Source organism: Lissotriton vulgaris, chromosome 4_1, assembly GCF_964263255.1.
Source record: "Lissotriton vulgaris chromosome 4_1, aLisVul1.2, whole genome shotgun sequence".
Classification (NCBI taxonomy): Eukaryota; Metazoa; Chordata; class Amphibia; order Caudata; family Salamandridae; genus Lissotriton; species Lissotriton vulgaris.
Genome location: NC_141691.1, coordinates 1,763,678,049 through 1,763,704,101, shown reverse-complemented (window position 1 = coordinate 1,763,704,101; position 26,053 = coordinate 1,763,678,049). Strand labels below are relative to the sequence as shown.

The following is a 26,053-nucleotide window of genomic DNA, read 5'->3' as shown; positions in this document are numbered from 1 at the left end:
TGGTTAGATCTATTCGCCACAGAAGAGAACGCGCAATGTCAGCAGTTCTGCGCGTTGGAGTTTCCAAGGCGGCACTCGCTCGGAGACGCTTTTCGTCGCGAGTGGAGCTGCGGTCTGTTGTACGCCTTTCCGCCTATACCACTTCTGCCCAGAGTGCTGAAGAAGATCAGGCGCGACCGGGCCCAGGTCGTCCTTGTGGCTCCGGACTGGGCACGAAGATACTGGTATCCCGAGCTACTCAGCATGTCAGTCGATCCCCCGATTCGTCTGCCTCTTCGGGAGGACCTTCTGTCGCAGCAGCAGGGGACGGTCCTGCACCCGAACCTGTCCAGTCTCCACCTACAAGCTTGGAGATTGAGCGGCGGCAGTTGAGGCCATTTGACTTGCCTCCCGAAGTCTGTGACATCATTCTGGCAGCCAGGCGTCCCTCCACTAAGTCGGTATACGCCTGCCGGTGGAACAGATTTGTGGCATGGTGCGCAGCAAAGGCTGTGGATCCTCTTTCTGCACCCCCTTCGGAAGTGCTGCTCTTTCTTCTTTCCCTTGCCCAGCAGGGCTCTGCTCTGGGCACTCTTAAGGGGTACCTTTCTGCTCTTTCAGCCTTCTTGAGGCTACCAGATCAGCCTTCTTTATTCAAGTCCCCTATTGTGAGTAGATTTCTGAAGGGCATCACGCACATGTTTCCTCCTGTTCCCTTCGTGATGCCCCAGTGGGACTTGAATCTGGTTCTCACCTATCTGATGTGTGCTCCCTTTGAGCCACTTCATAATTGCCCTCTTCATCTCCTTACTCTGAAGACGGCCTTCCTGGTTGCCATCACCTCGGCCAGGAGGGTGAGTGAGCTCCAGGCTCTTTCTTCCTCTCCACCTTTCCTGTCTGTTCATCCTGATAAGGTGGTGTTACGTACACGACCTTCCTTTCTGCCCAAGGTTGTCACGGCCTTCCACATCGGGCAGTCCATCACTTTGCCCACCTTCTTTCCGCCTCCGCATCCCTCGAAAGAGGAGGAGAGGCTCCACCGTCTGGATCCAAAACGTGCGCTCTCCTACTACCTAGATCGCACTCGCCAATTCCGGGTGGATGACCAACTCTTCGTTGGTTACGTGGGCGCGAAGAAGGGAAAGGCTGTACACAAGAGGACCATCTCCAGGTGGATCATCTTGTGTATCCAAGCATGTTACTCCATGGCGAGGAAGGAGCCCCCGGCTGGATTGCGGGCTCACTCCACTCGGGCCACGGCAACGACAACTGCCCTGGGCCGCGGTGTCCCCCTGCAGGACATCTGTCAGGCAGCCACGTGGGCCTCGCTGCACACGTTCGCAAGACACTACTGCCTGGACAGTCAAGTCCGGAGGGATGGCTTCTTTGGCCGTTCCGTCCTCCAGGACTTTCTGGTGTGATATTGGTTCGCAGACCCACCACCGGGGTTGGTATTGCTGGGGTATCTATTCTAAGGTAAGGAATCTATCACTAACGTGTCTCTTTCAGATGCACAAGTTACTACTTGTGTAACGATATATCTGTAAGAGACATTAGTTAGTGATAGATTCCTTACCGACCCACCCATCCTCCCCGTTCTGCGAACCGATATTTAGGGTTAAGGTCATCCCCTTTCAGGGCCCTAGTTTTATGGCACCAGTGTTAGTTCTATCATGGCTCTGCGTATCTGGCGCGGAAAAGCTGTGTTATCAGAACTGACGTCAGCGCGCATGGGCGCCGTCTATATACTCCGACGACGTCATCCCGGCGCTCACGACGCCGACGACGGACGCGGAGCCGCAGACGACGCCTACCAGCGCGCAGGGGTATTGCTACGCAAAAATTTCCGGATCCAGTCTGACGCCTGGGGATATTCTAAGGTAAGGAATCTATCACTAACTAATGTCTCTTACAGATATATCGTTACACAAGTAGTAACTTGTGCGTCAGGCAGCTACGTGGGCCTCACTGCACACGTTTACCAAGCACCACTGCCTTGACAGTCTGGTCCGGAGAGACTGCTTCTTTGGCCTTTCTATGCTACGTGACTTTCTGGTGTAATCTTGTTCGCAGACCCACCACCGGGGCTGGTATTGCTGGGGTATCTGTTCTAAGGTAAGGAATCTATCACTAGCGTCTCTTTCAGATGCACAAGTTACTTACTTTTGTAACAATATATCTGTAAGAGACATTAGTTAGTGATAGATTCCTTACCGCCCGCCCATCCTCCCCGTTCTGTGGACTGATTACTAGGGTAAATGTCACCCCCTTTTAGGGCCCTAGTTTTATGCACCAGTTGTCGGTATCTGGCATGGCTCTGCGTTTCGACGCGGAATAGTTGTGTACAGAACTGACGTCAGCGTGCATGGGTGGCGCCTAAGTACACTCCATGACGTCATTTCGGCACCCACGACGACGGTGATGAACGCGCAGCCACAGGATGCCACCTTCTGGTGCGCCGAGGTACTGCTATGCCAAAAAACTTTCCAGGCCTGATGCCTGGGGATATTCTAAGTTAAGGAATCCATCACGAACTAATGTCTCTTACAGATACTGTTACACAAGTAAGTAACTTGTACATTACTTTGAGGGAGAAGGTGAGGAGGATCAGCAAACCTAGCTGGACTCGACGTCCCCTCTTAGGCGCAAGACTTAGAGGGGCATGACCTCGACGCCGAAATACCGGAAGAAGGAGTAGACACATACCCTTCGAGGCCTTCACCGCCGGACGATATAGGCGTCTATAATATGGTGGTAAGAAAGGCTGCAGAGACATATGGAGTGAAGTTGGAGGAGGAGAAGCCCAAGGCTTGTTTTCTCCTGGATACTCTGCTACCTTCACAAAGAAGTAGTCAGTTCCTCCCCATGCTCCCTATTTATTTAATTTATTTTTGTGATTTATACAGCACGAACAAATGCCCGTAGGCGTCTCGGCGCTAGAAGCTGTGCATGGGTTCCCATAATATATATATATATATATATATATATATATATATATATATATATATATATATATCTCCACCTCCAATGCTCACCTCGTTACAAAGCAAGCGGGACACATGCTCCGGGTCAGACAAAGGGTTTATTCAACGTAGCAAACACACAGTTCTTCCAAGTCTGTGAAACGCTGTAGATTATAGGCAGACGCGTATATATAACGTGAAAATTAGAAAGGCAGGAAAAAAATAAATTATATATATATATATATATATATATATATATATATATATATATATATAATATAATTTATTTTTTTCCTGCCTTTCTAATTTTCACGTTAGTGATAGATTCCTTACCTTAGAATATCCCCAGGCGTCAATCTGGATCCGGAAAGTTTTTCTTCAGCAGTACCCCTGCACGTCGTAAGGTGGCGTCGTGCTGCTCCGGGTCCGTCGCTGGTATCGTATGCGCCGATATGACATCACAGAGACTACTTAGGAGCCACCCATGCGTGCTGACGTCTGTGCTTTCTTTTTTCGTGCCAGCAAGCGTAGATCCGTTTAGAGCACGTACCCTAGTCACTTTTTAACTAACTGTTTTGAGACATTTGTCTCAACTTTTTTAAGACTTTGACTCATGGTGCCTGGGTTTAAATCCTGCGGGGCCTGTCGCCAAACAATGTCGGTGGCCTACCCCCGTGACATCTATCTCTACTGTCTAGGACGCGACCATGACTCTCGGTCATGTTCCGACTGTCTGGCCTTGGCTCCAAAGGCCTTGCGGGAGCGGTCCCGTAAGCTTCTGGAGGCGTGGCAGTAGTCTCCTCTCTGTTCGAGGTCCAGGGGTCGCTCGAGGGACTGACCGCGGAGCCATCATCACCGCTCCTCTGGGTCGAAGTGTTCACATTCGGAGTTGGGTAAGAGAAGTCATAAGAAGAAGTCGAAGAAGCGCTTACGCTCTCCGACGTCCTGCCATCGGTATCTGGACGCAGACGAGGGGGCCGGGGGTACCTCCCCCGCGGCTCCGTTGGAGCCTGTGAGTCCCGCGGCCTATCCACCTTACCCAGGTCCATCGGCGACTCCGGCCCAGGTGCAACATTTTCTTGCTGCAATGGACTGCCTTTTCAGGCCTCAGGCTCCCACCGGCGCGCCTTCGGGCTCTGCGGTCCCACCTGATGGCCCTCCCTTGCTGCCGGCTCCGCTACTGGCGGCTCTGGCCTCAGCACCGCAAGGTCCGGCTCCCGCCACAAGGTCCTCCGCCGGCGGCTCCGGCCCCGGTAACACAAGGTCCTCCGCCGGCGGCTTCCGCACCTACTGCAGCTCCGTTCCCGGTACCGCAATGTGGTCCGTTTGTTCCATCTCCGCCCTCGCCCGGGTCCGGACAACTTTGCTCCAGGTTGGGACCCTAACTGGGATATGGAGCCAAATCAGCGCAGACCGGCACCGTTCCTGGTACCTTTGGACCATTTCTATTCCCCTGTGCCTCCCCTGCCCCCGCAGCCTGTGCCACGGGCAGTGGAGGAGGGGGACAACTTGGAGGGGTCTGAGGACCCTCTTGCACGACAGTGTGTGTCAGAACAGGAGTGTGTAGAAGAGTCGGAGGATGCAGGTGGCCTTGACCTCTCCTTTGAGCCTGGTTTCCTTTCTCTTCCTGCTGTGGCCATGGAGGAGGGCGCTACATAAACTGTAGTGCTCCGTAGAGAAGCTGAGGCCCTTGCCCTGACTACTGTAACTTTTTAAACTAACCTCCTCACTGAAGTCCTTCAGCCGGCGGCAAGCTCTATGGAACCTCTGCTACTGCTCAATGAGGCGTTAATGGATGTATCTGAAAGAAACAGGTTAGTGTTAGATTCCTTACCTTAGAATATCCCCAGGCGCCAGATTGGATCCGGAAAGTTTTCGTCAGCAGTACCCTTGCGCATCGATAGGTGTCGTCTGCGGCTCCGCGTCTGTCGTCAGCATCGTGATCGCCGGGATGACATCGTCAGAGTACTTAGACGCCTCCCTCACGCGTTGACGCCAGCAAGCGCAGATCCGGTGTAATTTTTTGACTAACTTTTTGGTCTATTTTGGATCTCTTTTTTCGAGTCGACTTCGACTCCTTGTGCCGTAGGGATGCCTGGCTTCAAGCCGTGTGATGCCCGTCACCGCCTGATGTTGGTGACCGACCCCCACCGCCGGCGTCTCTACTGCCTCGGGGCCGACCACGACGACAAGTCATGCCCCGACTGCCGGGCCTTGACCTTGAAAGCTACTCGAGATCCGGCAGTCGGCGCTCGTCGAGTCATCACCACCACTCGTCGGGCTCCAAGTCCTCCGGTAAGTCGAGGCATTTGAAAAAGAAGTTGAAGAGGCGACATCGCTCTTCCGACGCCGCTCGCGCACCTCGGCTGAGGGTCCGGGCGACAGCGCCCACGCGGCTCCATCGGAGCCGCAGGCGTCGCTCCCAGACCCATACCCTCCGGTCCTTGGCCTTGTAGCGACTCCGGAGGAGATATGTGATTTCCTCGTGGTCCTGAGGACCTACTTCCCTCCGTCAAGGCCTGTTGGCGCGCCTTCGGGTCGGCGGCTCCGACCCCGGCGCCGGCGGGTGCTTCGGCCCCAGTGCCGTCGTCGACTTCGGCTCGACGCCGCAGGTCCCCGTGGGATCCAGGCCTGGATCCCGGTCGACGCCAGTTGACCTCACGAGTCCTCCGCTGGCGCCGACCCCAATGGTGTCGCTCCCGGCGCCGTCCTGACGTCTGCCCCAGTTTCAGTCAGGGTCTGGCGTCGGAAGGGTGCCGCTTGGCGCCGTCTCCAGCGTCGCTGGGTGAGGCCTTCTCCTACAACCTGGCTCCATCATTCCAGCCTGTTTACCAGGACACGGAAGAAGGGGAGGACTGGGAGGGGACTGAGGACCCTCTGGCACAGCAGTGCCAGTTGAGCCAGGACTGGGCAGATGAGCTAGGGGAGGCCAGTGGTTTGTGTAGGAAGGTACCTCCTGACTATGGTTGCCCCCAACTTTTTTGCCCTGTGTTTTAGCTGGTTTTTGACATAGTTGACCTGGGGCCCTGCCCATCAGGACCCCAGGCCTACTGCTCTCTCTGTAAAATGGATTCCATGTACCCTAGGTACATTTCCAATTGGTACTGGGCCACCTTATCAGACCCTGTAACTCAGGGCATAGGTGTACCCAGGGCTGCCAGGGGCTGCAGCATGTATTATGCCACCCCTGGCTGGCCTCCTAAATTTGACACAACTGGCTGCATGACAGCTGGGGCAAAGTCGTGTAATCACCCTTTGCTGTAGGTGTAGTATACCTATACCTAACCCTAAAATGGACACACAGATTCCTATCAGTCACTCCTATGGCAGGCCTTGACAATCCTGAAGGCAGAGTGCTTGGAATCGTGTGAGATGGTGCTCTGGCATGAGCTGAGCCTGTCTGCAGCTTGCGGAACCAAGTCCTAATAGCTGTTCCATGATATCGCATACCATATACTCTTAAGTGCATTATAATTAGGGCTCCCGGTTTTATGGTATTTATTTTTTTGCCATTTCCGTCTGTATTTATCCATATTTATTTTTTGGGCATTTTATCTGTATTTATCCACATTTATTTTTCCACAAGTAAAAGACGACGCTGCAGGTAGTATTTTTCCACATTTATGTAAATTGACAATTCACACATGCACTCGTTTGTTATTCGTCAACACAATACATTCATCTGAAAACTTTGCCATTCGGAGAATGTCCCAAATACGCCTAAACGTGCTATCAAAAGCCATTTGTCTCAGAGCCTTGCAGTTTCAGTTACAGTGCCAGATCCTCTCCCTCACTGAACACCATACTGCCCCACTGAGAAACACACTGCTTTCAGCTACACCCAAGTGTGCCCCACTATAAATACCTGGAAGTAACTCAATTAAAATTATGCACTAGACAAGAGTAATATGCTGTCGGAAAAAGCATGTCTGTATGTTCCCAGCACTGCTTTCTAAACTGCATGTTATTATTTTTGAATTGGGAGAAACTAATATCATTGCAAGGCCCACAGTGCAGAAATTGGAGCAGGAGGGGAGGGAAGCAGGACGAGTTCACGCGGTGATAGCTGTGCACTTCTTTCCAGAGCTGGGGGATTGGGGGTGCACCGAAAACGTAAGCAAAAAAACCCAACCCCCTTGGACAGAGGGAAGCTAGCCGGTCACGAAAGTCAATGAGAGGTGCGAACGGGACTGATTTTACTGTCTCCCAGACGTGTTATGTTAAATTGTTAAAAGTGTGATTGATGCTATATTACACCAGAAGGGAGACAGGAGGCGGATCTAGCACCAGGCCCGACTGGAGCAAGCCTCAATTAATTGTTCACATTCAAACATTCTTATATACAGTGAATGGAAAGGCCCGTTATCATTAAAATATAATACTGCTGTGATATAAACGAAGTCACGGTATTGAGAATCATGGTTTAGGACAGAGTCTTTCTTAACATTGAAATGTATATTATTTCACTACTTTCCCCTTACGTACATTGTATTGAAGGCATTGACAAAAATACAGTTAGTGGGCGTTTGTTAATGCTGTATTTAATTGGACTGCACGAAATTGTTATGTTAACATGCACATGATGTGCCCTAGTTCATGCTGATAATTTTACAAACAGCCAGCGCACCGATGCACTCAGCAATTTTCCGAAGGCTCTCGGCCTTTGTGACCTTCGGGGGCTCTGAGCTCTGAACAGATCGTGGTAACGGCTATTAGGAGCGCACAGCTACTATCAAGGTCTATGTAACAGATCAAATTTATCAAAAATAGGTGCTCAGGAAGAGGTGGGGGGCTGGTTACCACAGTCCCCAAGGCAAACCAAGGTCCAAACAATAATTTTGATCCTCCGAGCACTCAATATTATCAAAAAGAAAGTCTTAATGTAGTTTTCATCTTTTAATGTTCAATCTGTATCCACATCAAATCCAATTCTCCATCAAACGATTGCTTGCTGCAAGCAATCGTTTGATGGAGAATTGGATTTGATGTGGATACAGATTGAACATTAAAAGATGAAAACTACATTAAGACTTTCTTTTTGATAATATTGAGTGCTCGGAGGATCAAAATTATGGCTCTGAGCTCTGACTCTGCTCTGCACTGACTCTTCCCACACAGGAACTGGATGTGACATACTAATTAATCATTTTCTTTGTTAAAAACACCGGAGTACTTCACTGGTCTTTAAAAGACCATTACTTCTTAACGAGGCCTTGTTTTTTGAATGGCTTTTTCTCACCCCATCAATACAGATAACACCAGAAGCGACTTACTCTGTGAGCAATCACCAGACCTGTTTTGCAACTCTCTGCTGGAGCAGGGCAGCGCCGCAAAATGTGCTAGTATTTTCCCGTTTTTACATATAAATACAGACAAAGGAAAACTTGTTTTCCGTCTGTATTTATATGTAAAAATCCGTTTAAACGGAAAACCGGGAGCCCTAATTATAATCCTCGCGGTTAAATGCTAACTTTGGTATTGCTTTATCAAAACATGTCGAGTAAGGTGTCATACGAATTGGAATACTAACCCCTCGCCAATTCTGGCGACGGGGTTAGCATTCCACCCTTCTAGAGGGACACGACATGTATGTAACTGTGAACCCCGGTTAAAGTTAACTGAAGCCTCAGCTCCACAAAATGGATGCTGCCACCACAGACACGAGTCTGACCCCCTGCAGCTGGGAGTCCTTCCAGCGAGGGGAGCCTGGACAAAGGGTTTCCTGTCAGGGGCGGTGCTAGCACCGTCCCAGACATGGTTTTGTGTATCCTGGGTAGGCAGGGCTTTACAGGAAGGTGACTGCTGAGTGGCACCCCGGTGCTCACTACGCATAGGCCAGTCTGAACCAGTTCCAGGGGCACACCAGCCCCTGGCCTGGGGAAGTCCGGCATGGCAGAGGGGTGTAACCACCCCCCTCCTAGTCCCACCCTTAGGCAGGACCTAGTCACCGGGTCAGCCCCTTTTTTTAGTATAAAGATAGGAGCGGGCCCCCTGTTAAAATTAGATCATCTTTGGAATCAAGACACGACTTTCTGCGAAAGGACTTCAAGATTTCTTCCTCAAGATTCTCCCTTGTGGCTAAGGAGTAGTCACCCTGCATCAAGCGGGCACCATCCTAAGAACACTGCGGTCTGCTGCAAGTCCTTCTTCACGAATCCGACGACCCAGCTCGACGAGACCCGGCTTCCCTGGCACCTCTGACCTCTACTCACCTCTACAGCAAAGCTGAGAACCGTGAGTGCGACGAGACCTCGAGGGACCGACGATCGCCAAGACTGCACGACTTCTTTGTAACAAGCCCACCGAGTCTTCCACTGGTGAGTGCTTTGGGGTCCGAGAAGCCCCAACCCTGCGCAGCTCCAGCACCCAAGATCAGCCTCCCTGCATCTCCACGATCTGCGTGGGGCCCTTCTGCTGTTTGCTGTGCACCGCGTTGTTTGGCTACTAGCCGGCTGGCTTGTGGCCTTCTGAACGACGCCCGACGACATCACTGCTGCTGGTCTGGTTGCTCCAGACTGGCCCTTGCTTCCTTCTTCAAGAGAGGCACCCCGGACCCTCCTGGTCCACTCCAGACGCCATTTTAGGTCCACCGCGTGGGCTTGAATTTGCCAAGGCTTTGTTGCCCAATCCTGGGTCCAGCGACGCCGACAGCTTCTATCTTCGTGGGACAGCTCGCTCCTCCATCCTGGTCGCCGACAACGCCTCCTGGTCCGTGAGATCTCCGAGCACAGCGTCACCCACTCGCCTAGTCGAGGTGGCTACCATCCGGTGCCCTCCTGGTGCCCACTGACTACTGGCTAGTAGTCACGAACTTGGTCCCCTCTGCTTTCAGGTGTCATCTTCCTTCGATCCAGGCTTGGATCCATCGAACTTTCTTCACTGGTCGCCTGCCAGCAACTTCTTTCTTCCAGGCTCCTGGTCCGTCAACGAGGATTCCCGACGTCCTTTGAGTCCTATGCAGCTGCAGCCCCTGGGCTAGGTAACTTCGGCATTTCGGTGCCCCAGCATAGCCTCAGTATCCAAGGGTCAGAATCCACTTTCGTTTTCTTCCTACCAGGTCGGGTTCGCCCGAGAACACTAACTTTGCAATTCCTAGCTACCATAGACTTTGTCCCGCATTTCGCGTGAGAGTGCACACACTGCACCCGAGTCCCCTGGGTCTCCTAGAAGTAATCTAACGATTCTATAGTCAAGTCCTAGCGATTCCAAAGCCTATTAGTACTGTACTTACCTGCTAGTAATTTCGCATTCCACTTTTCAAGTATATGGTTTTCCGTGCCCCTCGGGCATTTGTATATACTGTGCTAACTTAAGTATTTTTGTAAGAGTTTTGGTTTGTGCTTAGTACCCTGTCCTCATAAAGAGTACAGGGCTGTTGTGATTCTTAATAAATAACTGTTTATTTTCATAACACTTGTGTGGTGTCCTTTCACTTGGTGTTCAAGGGGTATATGTGGTATAACAGCTGGCTTAACACGCCCTCTCGAGTCTTTAGCCTTAGACTGCTCGTATCCACGCTACTAGGATAGCTGGTCTATAAGGTTGACTTACAACCAATCATCAATAAGGGTTGCTGGACTGATACATAGTGTTCACTAGAATAGTGAGCACTGCATATCAGGCCACCTTCTCACAGTTTGGATACTTCGCCTGACACTGGATTCATCTCTCCTCCCTCCGTGGCTACAGAGGAGGGTGCAACTTATGGTGTGGTGTTGCGCGGGCTGCCAAGGCCTTAGTTCTTGAGCTCCATGCTGCGGCCATGAGGACTAACCTCCTCACCGAGGTGCTTCAGCTGCCAGTAAGCTCCTCTGAGCCTCTACTGTCGTTTAATGAGGCCCTCACGGATGTTCTGATGGGCACCTGGTCCAAGCCCTCCACAGTGCCCTCTGTGGATCGGAACGTGGCCCGACGCCACCGCCCAGCTCCGGGAGACCGTACCTTTCTGTCCATGCACCCCACCCCCGAGAGCCTTGTGATCCAGGCCTCTACGTCCCAGACCGCATTCAAGACCGCTCCCCTGGATCGGGAATCCAAAAGATTTGATCAGTTTGGGAAGAAACTGTTCTCCTCATTAAGTTTGGGGTTGCGGTCTATCAACACCGCTTGTCTTTTGGGCCGTTATACCCACTCTTTCTGGGACACGGTTGCGGATGTCCTGCCCCAGTGTCCGGAGGAGGCCCGGGCACGGCTAGCCCAAGCCCTTGTAGAGGGGCAAGATGCGGCACGTTACTCGATCAGGTGTGGACTGGATACCACAGACTCGCTGGGAAGGGCGTTTTCCACGACTGTGGTGGTTCGCTGCCACGCCTGGCTGAGGTCCGCATTTCTCGGAGGATGTCCAGGCCACGCTCATGGACATGCCCTTCGATGGCCGTCGCCTCTTCAACGACAAAGCAGACAGTGCGCTTGAGCGTTTATAGGACTCCAGGGCTACGGCCAAGTCCTTGGACCTGTCAGGCCAGCGCCAGCAGACTTCTGCTTTTAGCCCCTTTCGTGGCCAAGGGAGAGGCACCCCCACACGTCCTGCCAGCCACAAGCCGCAGAAGCAACCTCAACGCGGCTGCAGACGTGGTAATCGCTGTGGCGGTGCCGAGGGACACCGGCAAGGTCAGTCCACATCCACTCCCGCAGCATCTGCCTCAAAGCCTTCCTAGTCCGAGCTTTCAGGCCCATTCAACGCCAGTGTGGGTCAGGGTCCGCCATCACCTCCTCCACTGACGCTCCATCATGTCGGACAGGTGGGTGCTGCAAATCGTCCGAAGGGGCTACTCCCTCCCCTTCGAGGCGACCCCTCCAGCCATGCCACCGCGATACCACCGCGTGTCGGGGGATCACTTGACACTTCTACGAGAGGAAGTTATGGCCCTCTTGGCCAAGGGGGCCATCGAGCGCGTTCCTGGGCCAGAAGTAGATAGTGGTTGTTACTCCCACTACTTTCTGGTTCCCAAGAAGGGCAAATGGGGCCTACGCCCTATCTTGGACCTGCGGAACGTCAACGGCTTCCTCCTGCAGGAGAAGTTCAAGATGCTGACACTAGCTCAGGTCCTAGCTACCAGGGAGACTGGATGGTAGCTTTGGACATGCAGGACGCTTATTTTGATCTCCCCGTCCTGCCGGCCCACCGGCGTTACCTGCGGTTCACGGTAGGCCACAAGCACTTTCAGTTTACCGTGCTCCCCTTTGGCCTTACCAGCGCCCCACAGGTGTTCACGAAAGTGATGGCGGTGGTCGCAGCTCATCTACGCAGGTTAGGGGTTTCAGTCTTCCCCTACCTCGACAAATGGTTGTCGAAGGCGGGCTCGCCCCAGACAGTCGTCAGCCACCTCCAGACGACGGCCAACCTCCTGCACCTGCTGGGGTTCTCCATCAATGTGCCAAAGTCACACCTGTGCACCTCTCGGAAGCTCCTCTTCATCAGAGCGGTACTGGACTCTGCGCAGTTTCGGGTTTATCCTCCCGAACAGTGGGTTTGGGATATTCAGGCTCAGATTCCGATCTTTCAGCCGTTATCCCGAGTCTGTCAGGTTGACGATGCGGCTTCTGGGGCTGATGGCCTCCGGGGCTGATGGCCTCCTGCATCCTTCTGGTGCATTACGCCAGGTGGCGGATGCGGGCTCTGCAGTGGGACCTGAAGTTTCAGTGGGCCCAGCATCAGGGCAACCTGTCCTACCATGTCTTGATCTCGGAGAGCACTGCAAGACAGTTGCAGTGGTGGCTCACGGACCGAGATTGGGTCAGCAGCAGATCCCTCTCCCTACCCCAACCGGAGCACATAGTTGTGACTGATGCGTCCCTCTGGGGCTGGGGAGGCAACATGGGAGAGGCGGAGATCAGAGGCCTCTGGTCTCCGGCGGAGTCCCGGCTCCACATCAACCTTCTGGAGCTGCGGGCGATTCGGCTTGCACTGAAGGCATTCCTCCCCTCTGTCCGCCGGAGTGTAGTGCAGGTGTTCACGGACAACACCACCGCCATGTAGTACTGCAACAAACAGGGCGGGGTGGGGTCGTGGACCCTATGCCAGGAGGCTCTGCACCTCTGGCAGTGGCTGGAACATCAGGGCGTGACCCTGGATGTTCAACACCTGGCAGGTTCCCTGAACGCCAGGGTGGACGAACTCAGCCGTTGGTGCATGATGGATCACAAATGGTGACTGAACTCGGACGTGGCGCAAGGCCTCTTTCAGCAGTGGGGAGAGCCTTGGTTAGATCTATTCGCCACAGAGGAGAACGCGCAATGTCATCAGTCTTGCTCGTTGGAATTTCCAAGGCGGCACTCGCTCAGAGACGCTTTTCGGCGCGAGTGGAGCTGCGGTCTGCTGTTGTACGTCCTATACCACTTCTGCCCAGAGTGCTGAAGCAGATCATGCGCGACCGGGCCCAAGTTATCCTGGGCACGAAGATACTGGTATCCTGAGCTACTCAGTATGTCTGTCGATCCCCCGATTCGTCTGCCTCTTCAGGAGGACCTTCTGTCGTAGCAGTAGGGGACGGTCCTCCACCCGAACCTGTCCAGTCTCCACCTCCATGCTTGGAGATTGAGCAGCGACAGTTGAGGCCATTTGACTTGCCTACTGAAGTCTGTAATGTCATTCTAGCAGCCAGGCGTCCCTCCACAAGGTCGGTATACGACCTGCAGGTGGAACAGATTTGTGGCATGGTGCACAGCATAGGCTGTGGATCCTCTCAATGCCCCTCTTTCTGAGGTTCTCCTCTTCCTTCTTTCTCTTGCACAGCAGGGCTCTGCTCTGGGCACTATCAAGGGCTACCTTTCTGCCCTTTCAGCCTTCTTAAGGCTACCAGATCAGCCTTCTTTGTTCAAGTCCCCCATTGTAAACAGATTCTTAAAGGGCATCACTCATATGTTCCCTCCTGTTCCTTTCCTGATGCCCCAGTGGGACTTGAACCTGGTTCTAACTTATTTGATGTGGGCTCCCTTTGAGCTGCTTCATAATTGTCCACTACGTCTTCTTGCCCTTAAGACTGCTTTTCTGGTTGCCATCTCCTCTGCCAGGAGAGTGAGTGAGCTCCAGGCTCTTTCCTCTAAACCTCCTTTCCTTTCTGTCCATCCGGACAAGGTTGTGTTTCAGACAAAACCCTCTTTCCTGCCCAAGGTAGTCACAGCCTTCCACATCTGTCAGTCCATCACCTTGCCCACCTTCTTTCTGCCTCCGCATCGCTCGAAAGAGAAAGAGAGGCTCCACCGTCTGGACCCAAAATGTGCGCTCTCTTACTATCTGGATCGCACACACCTGTTCCGGGTGGATGACCAACTCTTTGTTGGTTACGTGGGCGCTAAGAAAGGACAGCCGGTGCACAAGCGAACCATCTCTCGGTGGATCGTGTTGTGCATCCAAGGTGTTACTCCTTGGCTAAGAAGGAACCTCTTGTTGGGCTGAGGGCCCACTCCACCCGAGCCACGGAGACTACTACTGCCCTGGGCCGAGGAGTCCCCTTGCAGGACATTTGTCAGGCAGCTACGTGGACCTCGCTGCACACGTTCGCAAGACACTACTGCCTGGACAGCCAAGTCCGGAGGGATTGCTTCTTTGGCCGTTCCGTTCTCCAGGACTTTCTGGTGTGATTATTGGTTCGCAGACCCCCCAACCGGGGTTGGTATTGCTTGGGTATCTATTTTAAGCTAAGGAATCTATCACTAACGTGTCTCTTTCAGATGCACAAGTTACTACTTGTCTTACGATATATCTGTAAGAGACATTAGTTAGTGATAGATTCCTTACCGACCCACCCATCCTCCCCGTTCTGCGAACCGATATCTAGGGTTACGGTCATCCCCTTTCAGGGCCCTAGTTTCATGGCACCAGTGTTGGTTCTATCATGGCTCTGCGTATCTGGCGCGGAAAAGCTGTGTATAAAAACTGACGTCAGCGCGTGAGGGCGGTGTCTAAGTACTCCAGCGACGTCATTCCGGCGCTAACGACGACGGACGCAGAGCCGCGGCGACGCCTACCGACGCACAGGGGTATTGCTACGGAAAACTTTCCAGATCCAGTCTTGACGCCTGGGGATATTCCAAGGTAAGGAATCTATCACTAACTAATGTCTCTTACAGATATAGTGTTACACAAGTAGTAACTTGTGCTTCAAGTACACCCCAGGCTGGAGCTTTACAGCTGGGAGTGAGGTGCCCTAAGGTTATGGCTGCAGGATCTGTGGCCTAAAGGTTGTTAAGAAATACTCAAATGGTTCGTAGTGAAAATGCTTTATTGAGGTATGTTCTTCCCGATAGTTTTCAAAGTATTAAGCACCATGAATTACAATTATTATTTAGTACTAAGAGTGATTCGTAATCTTCGGATGCTGCAATTTTATTAATGATGATGCAAGGACCTCATTGCAATGCCTGGTGTATTCATGATGAGTGCATAAGGGGATATCATGTCTTACTTAGGGTAATGCAGGGATGTAATCATGATTGGTAATGAGTAGTTCAAATAGATGCAGCGGGTTTATGGTTGCCGGAGTCAACAATGTAATGAGATGTCACCTTAATATGTGATCCTAATCTTGGAATGTGACAACATTGATCTAGTGTGAACTGGCATCCCCTGTATAGTTATGCATCATTTAGTACCTGAATTGGGTTGCACTGTGACGTTTGGAGTCCTGACCCTTTAGGGGTCAAATGTAATGTTCTAAGCGGTATTTCCACCTGCCGTATGTACATATTTGTAAATGATTGAGTAATATTTAGTAGTATTTGTGTTAGAAATGTACTTTTCATTTTCAAAGAAAAAGCATAAACTGGACAGGTATTTATTGTTGATTGTTATTGCTTGCCTGCGAGCAGTTATTACTAGCCCACACCACCTTCCTTGAGTAGGCCTTGGACTGCCATGCTCTGCTACCCTGAGTCGACGCTACAATGAGGTGTTTAGTTTCCCATTGAAGGGCAAATGTGGACCCATTACTTGTGCAGACCACAGAAATAATGGCTCATTTACTTGCAACCAAAACACAATTTGCCCAGTATATCTTATGTATTTGCTTTTCCCATTGCCTGCCTTTTATCTTTCTCCATCTATCGGACTGTATAATCTGAAATCTGCCCAAAAGTTGGGAATAATGGGAAGTGAGTCTGTTGGATAAAGTTTGTTTCCTTTATAGTAACTTTATTACTCCCAGTCTATATACTATTACTGGTGAATCTTCACGTCCCTACTGCTCAATGAAGAATATTTGCTATTCATGTCTGGTCTCACGTGTTGCCACCATGCAATGATCAGAGTGCACTTCAGAGGTTAAGTTGCACAAATTCTGTAAATCAATCTTGAATTGAACTTGCATTATGGTACCAACTCTGAGATTAAACCCCTTGCCTTATTGCCTGCAATACCGCCTACCACCAGACTGCGACCACCACACCACCATTAAACCGTACCCACTACTCATACTCCTAATGAATGGTTAACCATCCTCTCCCTACTGTAAAGTGTCATGCACAAGACAGAATAACCTTTTAACTATTAAAATATTTGGTTACTTAGCTTTGTCAATGCTTGATTTGAGATAGCTGATTTCTTTTTTAGCAAGGCAGCTGGCAATGGTACCCACAGTGTAATGTGTGCTTGTGTCTGTAACAGCTAAAGGTTTGGTTACAGCATCTTTGAGAACCAATTTCGAGCGACACCACTTGGTGGCATCATACACTTAAGTTGTGATTAGGAGAGTGTCTTTATTGACTAGGATTAATACAGTAGTCATAATGGTAATTCTGTCCTCTCACTCATTAGCGTGTGGCAAGACCTTCCTCTATCTCTTTGCCTTGTTTTCCTTGTCCTCATTGGCCTCCTATCTTGCTACCGGTTAGAATTGAGTGTTGGCTGTAGGAGGAACAACTTGTTTGCTCACTGTTTTACCAACAAATGTATTCTTTGCTAGGTTGATAGAGATCGAGACCTTCTGATTCAACAGACAATGAGGCAGCTCAACAACCATTTTGGCCGAAGATGTGCTACTAGTCCTCTGGTAGTACACAGAGTTAAAGTTACTTTTAAAGATGAGCCTGGAGAGGGCAGTGGTGTTGCAAGAAGTTTTTACACTGCCGTTGCCCAAGCCTTTCTATCAAATGAAAAACTGCCAAATCTAGACTGCATTCAAAATGCCAACAAAGGAACTCACACAAGTAAGTCAATGTTAAGACTGCTCATTTACGTGTATAGTTTTATCTCAATAAAAATGTGTCGTCATCGCAGGAATTTCATTGATAGTTACGAGGAAAAAATCAATTCCTTGTGTTTTTGTTTCATACTTATTTGCTCATGTGCAGTTAACAGTAGGAGAAAAGTAATTAAGTTACGGTTTTTGGTTCAATTTAAAATGAAACATATTTTTAAATTAAAATGCAGCTGAATCCATTTCCCCCGATTCCTCTATAAAATAAAAGGGCATTAAGGTTAATTGAGCCTGAACAGCAGCAGATTCTGGGAGCTGAAATGGGACAGTTCCCCCTGTAAGAGAGACAGCAACTTCATTGTTTCATATTAGGCCTTGGCAGTTGAGACAGTTATTTGTTCCAGCTTCTATAGCCCAATCCCTTAGTACTAAGCTCTATCTTTCAAAAAACTTTCCTGCCACTTCAATAGTCGGTGCTTGTATTTTTGCTCTGTGAGAAGTTGGCCTGATATGTAGTGCTCACTATTCTAGTGATCACTGTGTATCATTCCAAACGACCCTTATTAATGATTGGTTATAAGTCAACCGTTAGACCAGCTATCCTAGTAGCATGGACAAGAGCAGTCTTTAGGCTAAACTCTAGAGGGCGTGTTAAGCCAGCTGTTATACCATCACATATACCCCTTGAACACCAAGTGAAAGGACACCACACAAGTTGTTATGAAAATAAAAGTATATTTATTTAGAACACAACAGCCCTGGACTCTTTATGAGGACAGGGCGCTAAGCACAATACAAAGCTCTTAAGAAAATACTAAAAGTCGCACAATTTACACAAATGCCCGAGGGGCACGAAAAACCATATACTCTAAAAGTGGAATGCGAAATTACTAGCAGGTAAGTACTACTCTAATAGGCTTTAGGGTCGCTAGGACTTGACTACTGAACCTTCAGATTACTAGCAGGAGGCCTAGGGAGATCAGGTGCAGAGTGTGCACTCTCACGCGGGATGCGGGACAAAGTCTATGGATGCTAGATTTCGTAAAGTTAGTGTTATCGGACGAATCCGACTAGGTAGAGCTGAAACGAAAAAGGATCTGGACACTTAGATAGTTAAGCTATGCTGGAGCACCGAAATGCTCAGGTTACCTAGCCCAGGGGCTGCGGATGCATAGGTCTGAAAAGACGTCGGGAACCCTCGTTGCAGTCTATGGAGCCTGAAAGAAGAAGTTGCTGGCAGGCGACCAGTGATGAAGTTCGAAGTGATCCAAGCCTGGATCGAAGATGGAAGACACCTGTAAGCAGAGGGGACCAAGTTCTGAATCACTAGCCAGTGATTAGATGGGCACCAGGATGCCACCGGACGAAGTCTCCTCAACCAGGTGAGTGGGCGACGCTGGGCTCTGCAGTCTCACGGACCAGGAGGCGTTGTCGGCGACCAGAATGGAGGTGCGAGCTGTCCCACGATGGTATCTGCTGTCGACGTCGCTGGACCCAGGATTGGGGCAACAAGTCTTGGCAAATGCAAGCCCACACGGTGGACTCAAAATGGCGTCTGGAGTGGACCAGGAGGGTCCGGGGTGCTCCTCTGTTGGAGGGGAGCAAGGGCCAGTCTGGAGAAACCAGACCAGCGGTGTTGTCGTCGTGGTGCGTCGTCAAGAGGGCTACAAGCCAGCAGGCAAGTGGCCAGACAACGCGGTGAGCAGCAAAGAGCAGAAGGGCCCCACGCAGATCTCGTGGATGCTGGGGGGCTGGACTTCGGTGCTGGAGCTGCTCAGGGTTAGGGTTTCTCAAACCCCAAAGCACTCACTCGAGGATCCCTCGGCGGTCGTGCTGGATAAGAGTCGTGCAGTTCTGAAGATGGCCGGTCCCTCGAGGTCTCGTCACACCCACGGATCTCAGCTGAGCTGACGATGTAGGTAGAGGTCGGAGGTTCCAGGGAAGCCGGGTCTCGTCGTGCTGGTCGGTCGGATTCCTGAGGAAGGATGTGCAGCAAACCGCAGTGTTCTTAGTTGGTGCCCGCAGATGCAGGGGGACTACTCCTTAGCCACAAGGGAGAAATCATGAGACGAAGTCTTGAGTTCCTTTCGTAGAAAGTAGTTTCAGGATTCAAAGATGATCTAATTTGGAAGGGTCCCCGCTCCCACCTTTATACTAAAGAAAGGGGCTGGTACGGGACTAGGTCCTGCCCATGGGTGGGACCAGGAAGGGGGGTGGTTACACCCCTCTCCCATGCCGGACTTTCCCCAGCTCAGGGGCTGGTGTGCCCCTTGAACCGGTTCAAACTGGCAGATGCATAGTGAGCACCGGGGTGCCACTTGCAGTCACCTTCCTATTCAGCCCTGCCTACCTAGGATAAACAAAACCCTGTCTGGGTCGGTGCTAGCACCGCCCCTGACCGGAAACCCTTTGTCCAAGCTCTCCTCGCTGGAAGGACTCCCAGCAGCAGGAGGTCAGACTTGTGTCTGTGGTGGCAGCATCCATTTTGTGATGCTGAGGCTCGAGTTAAATTTAACCGGGGTTCACAGTTACATACATGTCGTGTCCCTCTAGAAGGGTGGAATGCTAACCCCGTCGCCAGAATTGGCGAGGGGTTAGTATTCCAATTCGTATGACACCTTACTCGACATGTTTTGATAAAGCGATACCAAAGATAGCAAATAACCGCCAGGATTATAATGCACTTAAGAGTATATGGTACGGGTTATCATAGAACAGCTATCAAGACTTGGTTCCGCAAGCTGCAGACGGGCTCAGCTCATGCCAGCGCACCATCTCACATAATTCCAAGCACTCTGCCTTCAGGATTGTTAAGGCCTGCCATAGGAGTGACTGATAGGAATCTATGTGTCCATTTTAATGTTAGATATAGGTATACTATATCTACAGCAAAGGGTGAGTACACCACTTTGCCCCAGCGGTCGTGCAGCCAGTTGTGTCAGATTTAGCTGGCCAGCCAGAGGTGGCATAATACATGCTGCAGCCCCTGGTAGGCCCTGGGTACACCTATGCTCTGAGTTACAGGGTCTGATAAGGTGGCCCAGTACCAATTGGTAAATGCACCTAAGGTACACGTGTCAATTTAGTTAGAGAACAGCAAGGCTGTGGGTCTGATTAGCAGGCCCACAGCCAGAGAAGTCGTAAACCAGTGAAGCAAAAAGCAAAAATCAGGGGTGATCATAGGATTGCAGACCCTACTCTCCTACATGCTCTATGAATTCTGGTGTCTTTTAACATTCCTTTGTTTTTTTTGTTTTTGTTTTTTTAACTGTTACCAACATCATACTGTTAGTTTTTGTGAGGCAGTCCTTTTATGGGGCAAAAAGGTATTTTCTTTTTGTTTCATCTTTATTGCTTGGTTTACATGACAACCTAGGATATAAAGAATAGATCATCTAGATCCACAAGCTAGGAAACCACTCAGTGTGTGTGTTTAGATTGCCAGCTATTAGGGAGAAAACCATTGAATTTATGATAACCTCTCAGTTATACATACATTGAATTGCTCCACTGCATTTGTTGAACATTTTATTATCATTAATTTTGAGGCACATGATGATGAGGAATGATATTATTGATCTATGTATTTATCAATTGAAATCATTCATTTATTTTGATATTTTATTTTCCAGACTGTAGTTGACAAAGTGTAATTTGGATATAGTGCTAATTGCTTCTTTGTTACAGATTTTTGTTCCCTGACACCGATTTCCCCTACAAACACATTTTCTCGGAAATTAGTATATCTCATCTCTCATCCTAAGAACCAAATGTGTTGATTGTACATCTGGGCATTATATTTTTTTCTTAATTCTTTTCATTTGGTAGATAGTGGGGCATTATTTATAGCCTATGCTTCCTCTATACTGAATGCATCTTTCCATATAGGCATATTATTGTTTTCAAATTATCATTTACCAGTTGCCTAGATCAATAGAAACCTTTTAAGGACTGTGATAACTTTCTGTGCCCCACTTGTCCTTGGGGTCTTAATTTCGGAACCACAGTTGAATCAGAACCTCATACACCACACACAATTCACACCCCTCCTTCTCAGCTCCATGCTAAGCACATTCATCATTCTGTGCTATTTGAACGAACGTCCTCTGCAATTGTTTGTAAATCTATGCTGACCTGGCCTTTTACATTATCTGTCTGTATGCTTTCTGCCTGAGGTCTCAACTATGTAATCCTACTTTCTCTCTTATTTTCTTTTTTAAAAGAGCCATTGATCTTGGCTTACATGTTAAAGGGTACCCCCACGGCGCACCCCTTTGTGCCGTACACAACTGTTCTCTTTCCCTGGCTATTTTGACTGAAAATGGTCACAGTGCAATTCATTAACATGAGAACACAGTATGGTTCTGTAGTCACTTAACAGGCCCGGAATTGTGTCCTATCTGTTATATTTTCTAATAGATACTTCTAGGCACATATTACTCACCTTTTAAATATTCCCCAGGTGTCAGACAGCATCCAGAATTTTTTTCTTATTACCTGTGCACCCTGGATGGTGGTGCCGTGCAGCTCTGCACTCATGCCATTCCGCTCGTGAAGCAAGGCGCTACGCCTACAAAGGTGCCATCCGTGTGTACTTATGTCATTTCCTCTCTTTATGTGCCTCTAGACACAAATACAAAGCTTTCCTCGTCTCTCAGAGACTGGGTTTTTTTTGTGTCATAAATTTCCCAAAATTTCTACAGAGTGCCAGGGATGTCACCCCCTAAGACAACAAGTTTTAGGCACTGTGGGGGCTGTCGGAAAGAGATGTCTGGGACAGAGCCCTACCATGTTTGCCTTTGGTGTCTGGGGTCGAACCATAACTCCCTAGACCTACGGGTACTAGCATCATCGAACTCAAAGGCCAACAGGGACGTGAGGTGAAACTTTACATAGACAAGCACAAGAAGAGATCGCGTTGAGAACGCTCCAATTTAAAAGCTCAGTCTGATAGTGACATCTAGCCACTGATTCCCTAACTTAGAACTTAACTTAACTTAGAATAACCCGAGGCGTCAGAATAGATCCGGAAAATCTTCAGCAGTAACTGCGCGCTGAGGGACAGCGTTGCATGGCTCCATCCTGACGTCGTCCACTGATATGACGTCAATGAAGACATATAAGTCCCACCCGGCACGCTGACGTCAGTTTCCTTCTTTTCCGCGTTCCAACGCAGATCCAGGAAAAGCAGTTCCTCTGGCCAGTATTTGTTTTCCGGCCTTAACGCCTTTTAGCGTCCGGGAACAGTGTGCGATGCCCAAGGCCTTCAAGTCTTGTGAGACCTATATGCAGCAGATGTTGGCAACGGATTAACAGAAGATCTGCATGTGGTGCTTGGGGTGAGCACCACGACTCTGAGGAGTGCGATGCCTGCCGGCAGCTGAAGCTGAAGTCCCTGTGGGAACGTCGGAGGAAGTTGTTGTCCGCCCGGCTGTCCCATTCGGAGTACTTGCGTTGCCGGTCTCCATCTCGAGCTGGGGCTTCTGGTTGGTACATGTCACAGAGTCGTTCCCATGGATGTCGCTCCCTTGACCAGGTAAGCACAAGAAGAAGTCACGAAGGTCGTCGACCTCACATAAACATGACGCCTGGGCCATTTGCTCCCGGTCTTCACCCGACACGGGCCCCCAAGAGTTGACCCCCAACTACCCACCATTTCCTGGTGTTGGGGCGAGTTGAACCCAGATGGAAGCCTATTCTCGGGCTTTACAGGCCATCTTTGGGTCACCCCTCTTCCTGGCACGCCTTCGGGCCCCACAGAGGGGGTAGGATCTCAGATCGGGAATTCGCCGGCAGGTTCGCCTTTGGCGCCGATCCAGTTCTCTCACTCCGGTTCCGGAGTCGCTGCGACATCGGGACATTGCCCAAAGGGGCATCACAGTCAGACGTCAGGCCCTCTGGTGGCATCCCCGCGCAGCCCCGTGGGGCTCCCTGCGCCGACGCTGGGTGAGGCTGCAGCGCGGAGCTAAACTCCGAATCGACGCAGTTCCTCACCGCAGTTCCCCATCTCGGTGGAGGTAGAGTTGATGCCGGCCTGACGCCGGGCCAGCAAGTCCTCTTTGGTGGTCTTTGATGCAACACTGGTGCCCTCCCCTGCTATTCCTCTGTTGGTGGAAGAGGATGAGGCCCCTTGGAGTACACCACCCCCAAGGTTCTTTTGATGCTCCTCGGAGCAGGTGCCCATGGTGCACTGGCAGGCTTTGGGTAGTCATCGGGCCGCAGAACCTCTGCCTTTTGGTGGACGGGTTAGCCTACAACCATCCCCTACAGATGGCTCATTGTCGCCACCTAGAATGGCCATGGAGGCTGGTGCGGCATTTGCGAGAGCGGTTCGCAAAGCTGCAGACATCTTACAATGGCAACCTGCCTCATTTTCCCCACCTTCTGATCCCTTTTTGGATCTACTCCACCAGGGTGCCATGGAGGTGGAGTCCTTGCTGCCTTTTGGTGGGTCATTATATGACATTCTTCTTGGGACTTGGGGGAGACCCTCATCGGGTGACCCTGTGGGTCGTGCTATTGCACATCAAAATCGCCCGACCCCAGATGATCCTGTCTGTTTGTTCCTCCATCCTAGGGCTCAAGGGCTGGTAGTCCAGGCAGCCTCAGTCTTCCTACCTTCCTCCCCTCCTCTGTTACTTCCTCCCACTAGGGAGTCTCATTGGTTGGAGTTGTGTGCCTGTCATGTCTTTATGTCCACCTGCACGGCCTTTGGTCCTTGAACACATCTAGCGTGTTTTAACGGTGTACTTTTACCCTTTGGGACTGTCGAGTGTCTCCTTTCCTCTCTTCCGGAGGGCCCTCGAGCTGTCCTGGATCAGCTACTTCATGAAGGCTGGAAACTGGCACAGTTTTCCATTTGGTCGGCCATGGACTCCACTGACTCTGTGGGTCTGGCTATGCCATGTCAGTTTCTCTGCATCGCCATGCCTGGCTGCGTGATGGCAGTTTCCCTGAAAATGTTCAGGAGAGTCCTAGGGATTTGCCCGTTGATGGGGTCACCCTTTTTGACAGTCATGGTGACTCAGCGGTCTCATGTCTGGGTTTCCATTAATTCTGTGGCTTCTACTTCTTGTTGTGGATTTTTACTTTTGGTTGCAGTATTGCCACTGTTTTTTCTGGTATCCGTCTATGGGTTCAAGAAATTATTTCCCAAACGGACTGTACAGCTAATCAGCCGCTCTTCCTTGCACAGGAAGCTTCAAAGGCTCCAGTGGAGTCTTCTTAGGATGGTTTTCTTCTGTCCCTCTGGGGAATTGTCCTATTGAAAAACAACAGAAGAGTGAAGCCAAAATGCATAGGGCTATTAAAAGAAATCACTCATGTTTTTTATGAAGGGCCCTTACTCACCATCTTAGTTGGTGACATGCTTCATCATTGGGCCCCGCCCAGATAGGCCGAGTGCCTGTCCTATGTACTACAACGCCTGATTACAGCGGAGCAGGATTTTTTATGTTGTGATATGTGCAAGTGACTATTCCTAATGAATTTAATAGTTGAATAGTAAGACTAGATTAAAAATGTGCAATGGGTGTTGTGCCTGAGTAAATTGATCAGTTACATCCAAAAATAAAAAAATGAGGTCTACATGTTTCAGCCTTTAGATGCTAATCTCAAGGCTTTCTTAAAGACCAGGGACCATGGCTTGACTCTTCTGTTGGTTTTTGAGTACTCCCTATGGGGGATAAAAGCGGAAGCATTAATTTTCCTCTCTCTCTCTCTCTCTTTTTGTTTATATGAATTGTCCTATTGTTCATACTGTAGGCTTCTCACTTCGGCATGGTTCTCCGACTGTCGTAGGACGTCCCCTCTGGTGAGACCCACAGGATTGGCTTGGCTCTCTCCTAGAGCTTACACATTGTAGTCTACGCTTGGTCCGTAACACTCTCCTGTCTCTATGGATGCAGACTTATCCAGAGTGTTGTTGGGTTTCTGCCACACCTGGCTCACCCCGGCGTGTTCACCTTTCGCTGTACTCTTTTTGCCTCCATTGGCTGTCTTGGACGTAAGCAAGTGCCCCTTATGGGCTTATTGTTCTGTTCCGCTCTGGAGCAGTTTCTTTCTGTGTTCGGTGCAGACACGATGTGCGAGTACACACTGAATATGTTCAGTCATGGGATGCCTGTGGTACACTTTGCGCCACTGTCTTGCCTGCGTTCTATTCTTGTGGTATTTTCTTCTCTTCAATCTCTGGTTTTGGGAAGTGTTTAGGTCTTGTCTTGCAGCTTAGAAACTGTTTGGTTTTTGCCTATGGGCAGCGGAGTCTACGCCAGACACGTCATTGATGATGATGATCATATGGGGCTTATTAAGCGCTCGAATGCCGAGGCGTCTTTGCTCTGATGGATGTAGGCAAGAGCAGGGGCTGCGCTAGATATACTCAGGAGTAAACAGCCGGGTTTTCAAGGCCTTCCTTTAAACTAAAAGGTTAGGTTGTAGTCTCAGTGCCACTGGCAACTTATTCCAAAGCGTTGCCGCACAGCAAGACAGGGCTCGGCCACCCCATCTGGGCCTTCGGAACTTGGGAGTACAGATCAGGCCAAGACTGGCCGATCGTAGATTTCGAGAAGGAATATAGCGCCTGAACATTTCATGACAGTCATCTGAGCCCTCCCATATTGTGCTTTGTGCACCAGGTATAGTGCCTTAAATTCAATTCTCTGCCGCACGGGGAGCCAATGTAGTGCTCTTATTCCATGGGACGTAGAGTGACCCTTAGCTTTAGAATTAATCATGCTGCCGCAATCTGCAACAATTGCAACTTGCTAATCTGATGTTTATCAATACCCAGAAACATCGCGTTGCAGTAGTCCAATCTGAAAGAGACACGTTAGTGATAGATTCCTTACCTTAGAATATCCCCAGGCGTCAGACTGGATCCGGAAAATTTTGCGTAGCAATACCCCTGTGCGCCGACAGGCGTCGTCCGTGGCTCCGCGTCAGTAGCGCCGGAATGACGTTGTCGGAGTACTTAGA

At 50.2% G+C, this 26,053-nt stretch overlaps 1 protein-coding gene across 18 annotated transcripts in view; it reads left to right on the top strand.

The window, feature by feature from the left end:
* The window catches only part of UBR5 (ubiquitin protein ligase E3 component n-recognin 5), a 2,064,863-nt gene that overhangs the window by 1,682,942 nt on the left and 355,868 nt on the right, over nt 1-26,053 (top strand). For all 18 annotated transcript variants that reach the window (XM_086966085.1, XM_086966077.1, XM_086966080.1 and 15 more), the window contains one exon: nt 16,844-17,087. In XM_086966085.1, the coding sequence (XP_086822211.1) occupies nt 16,844-17,087 (244 nt within the window). The remainder of the gene's footprint in view (nt 1-16,843; nt 17,088-26,053) is intronic.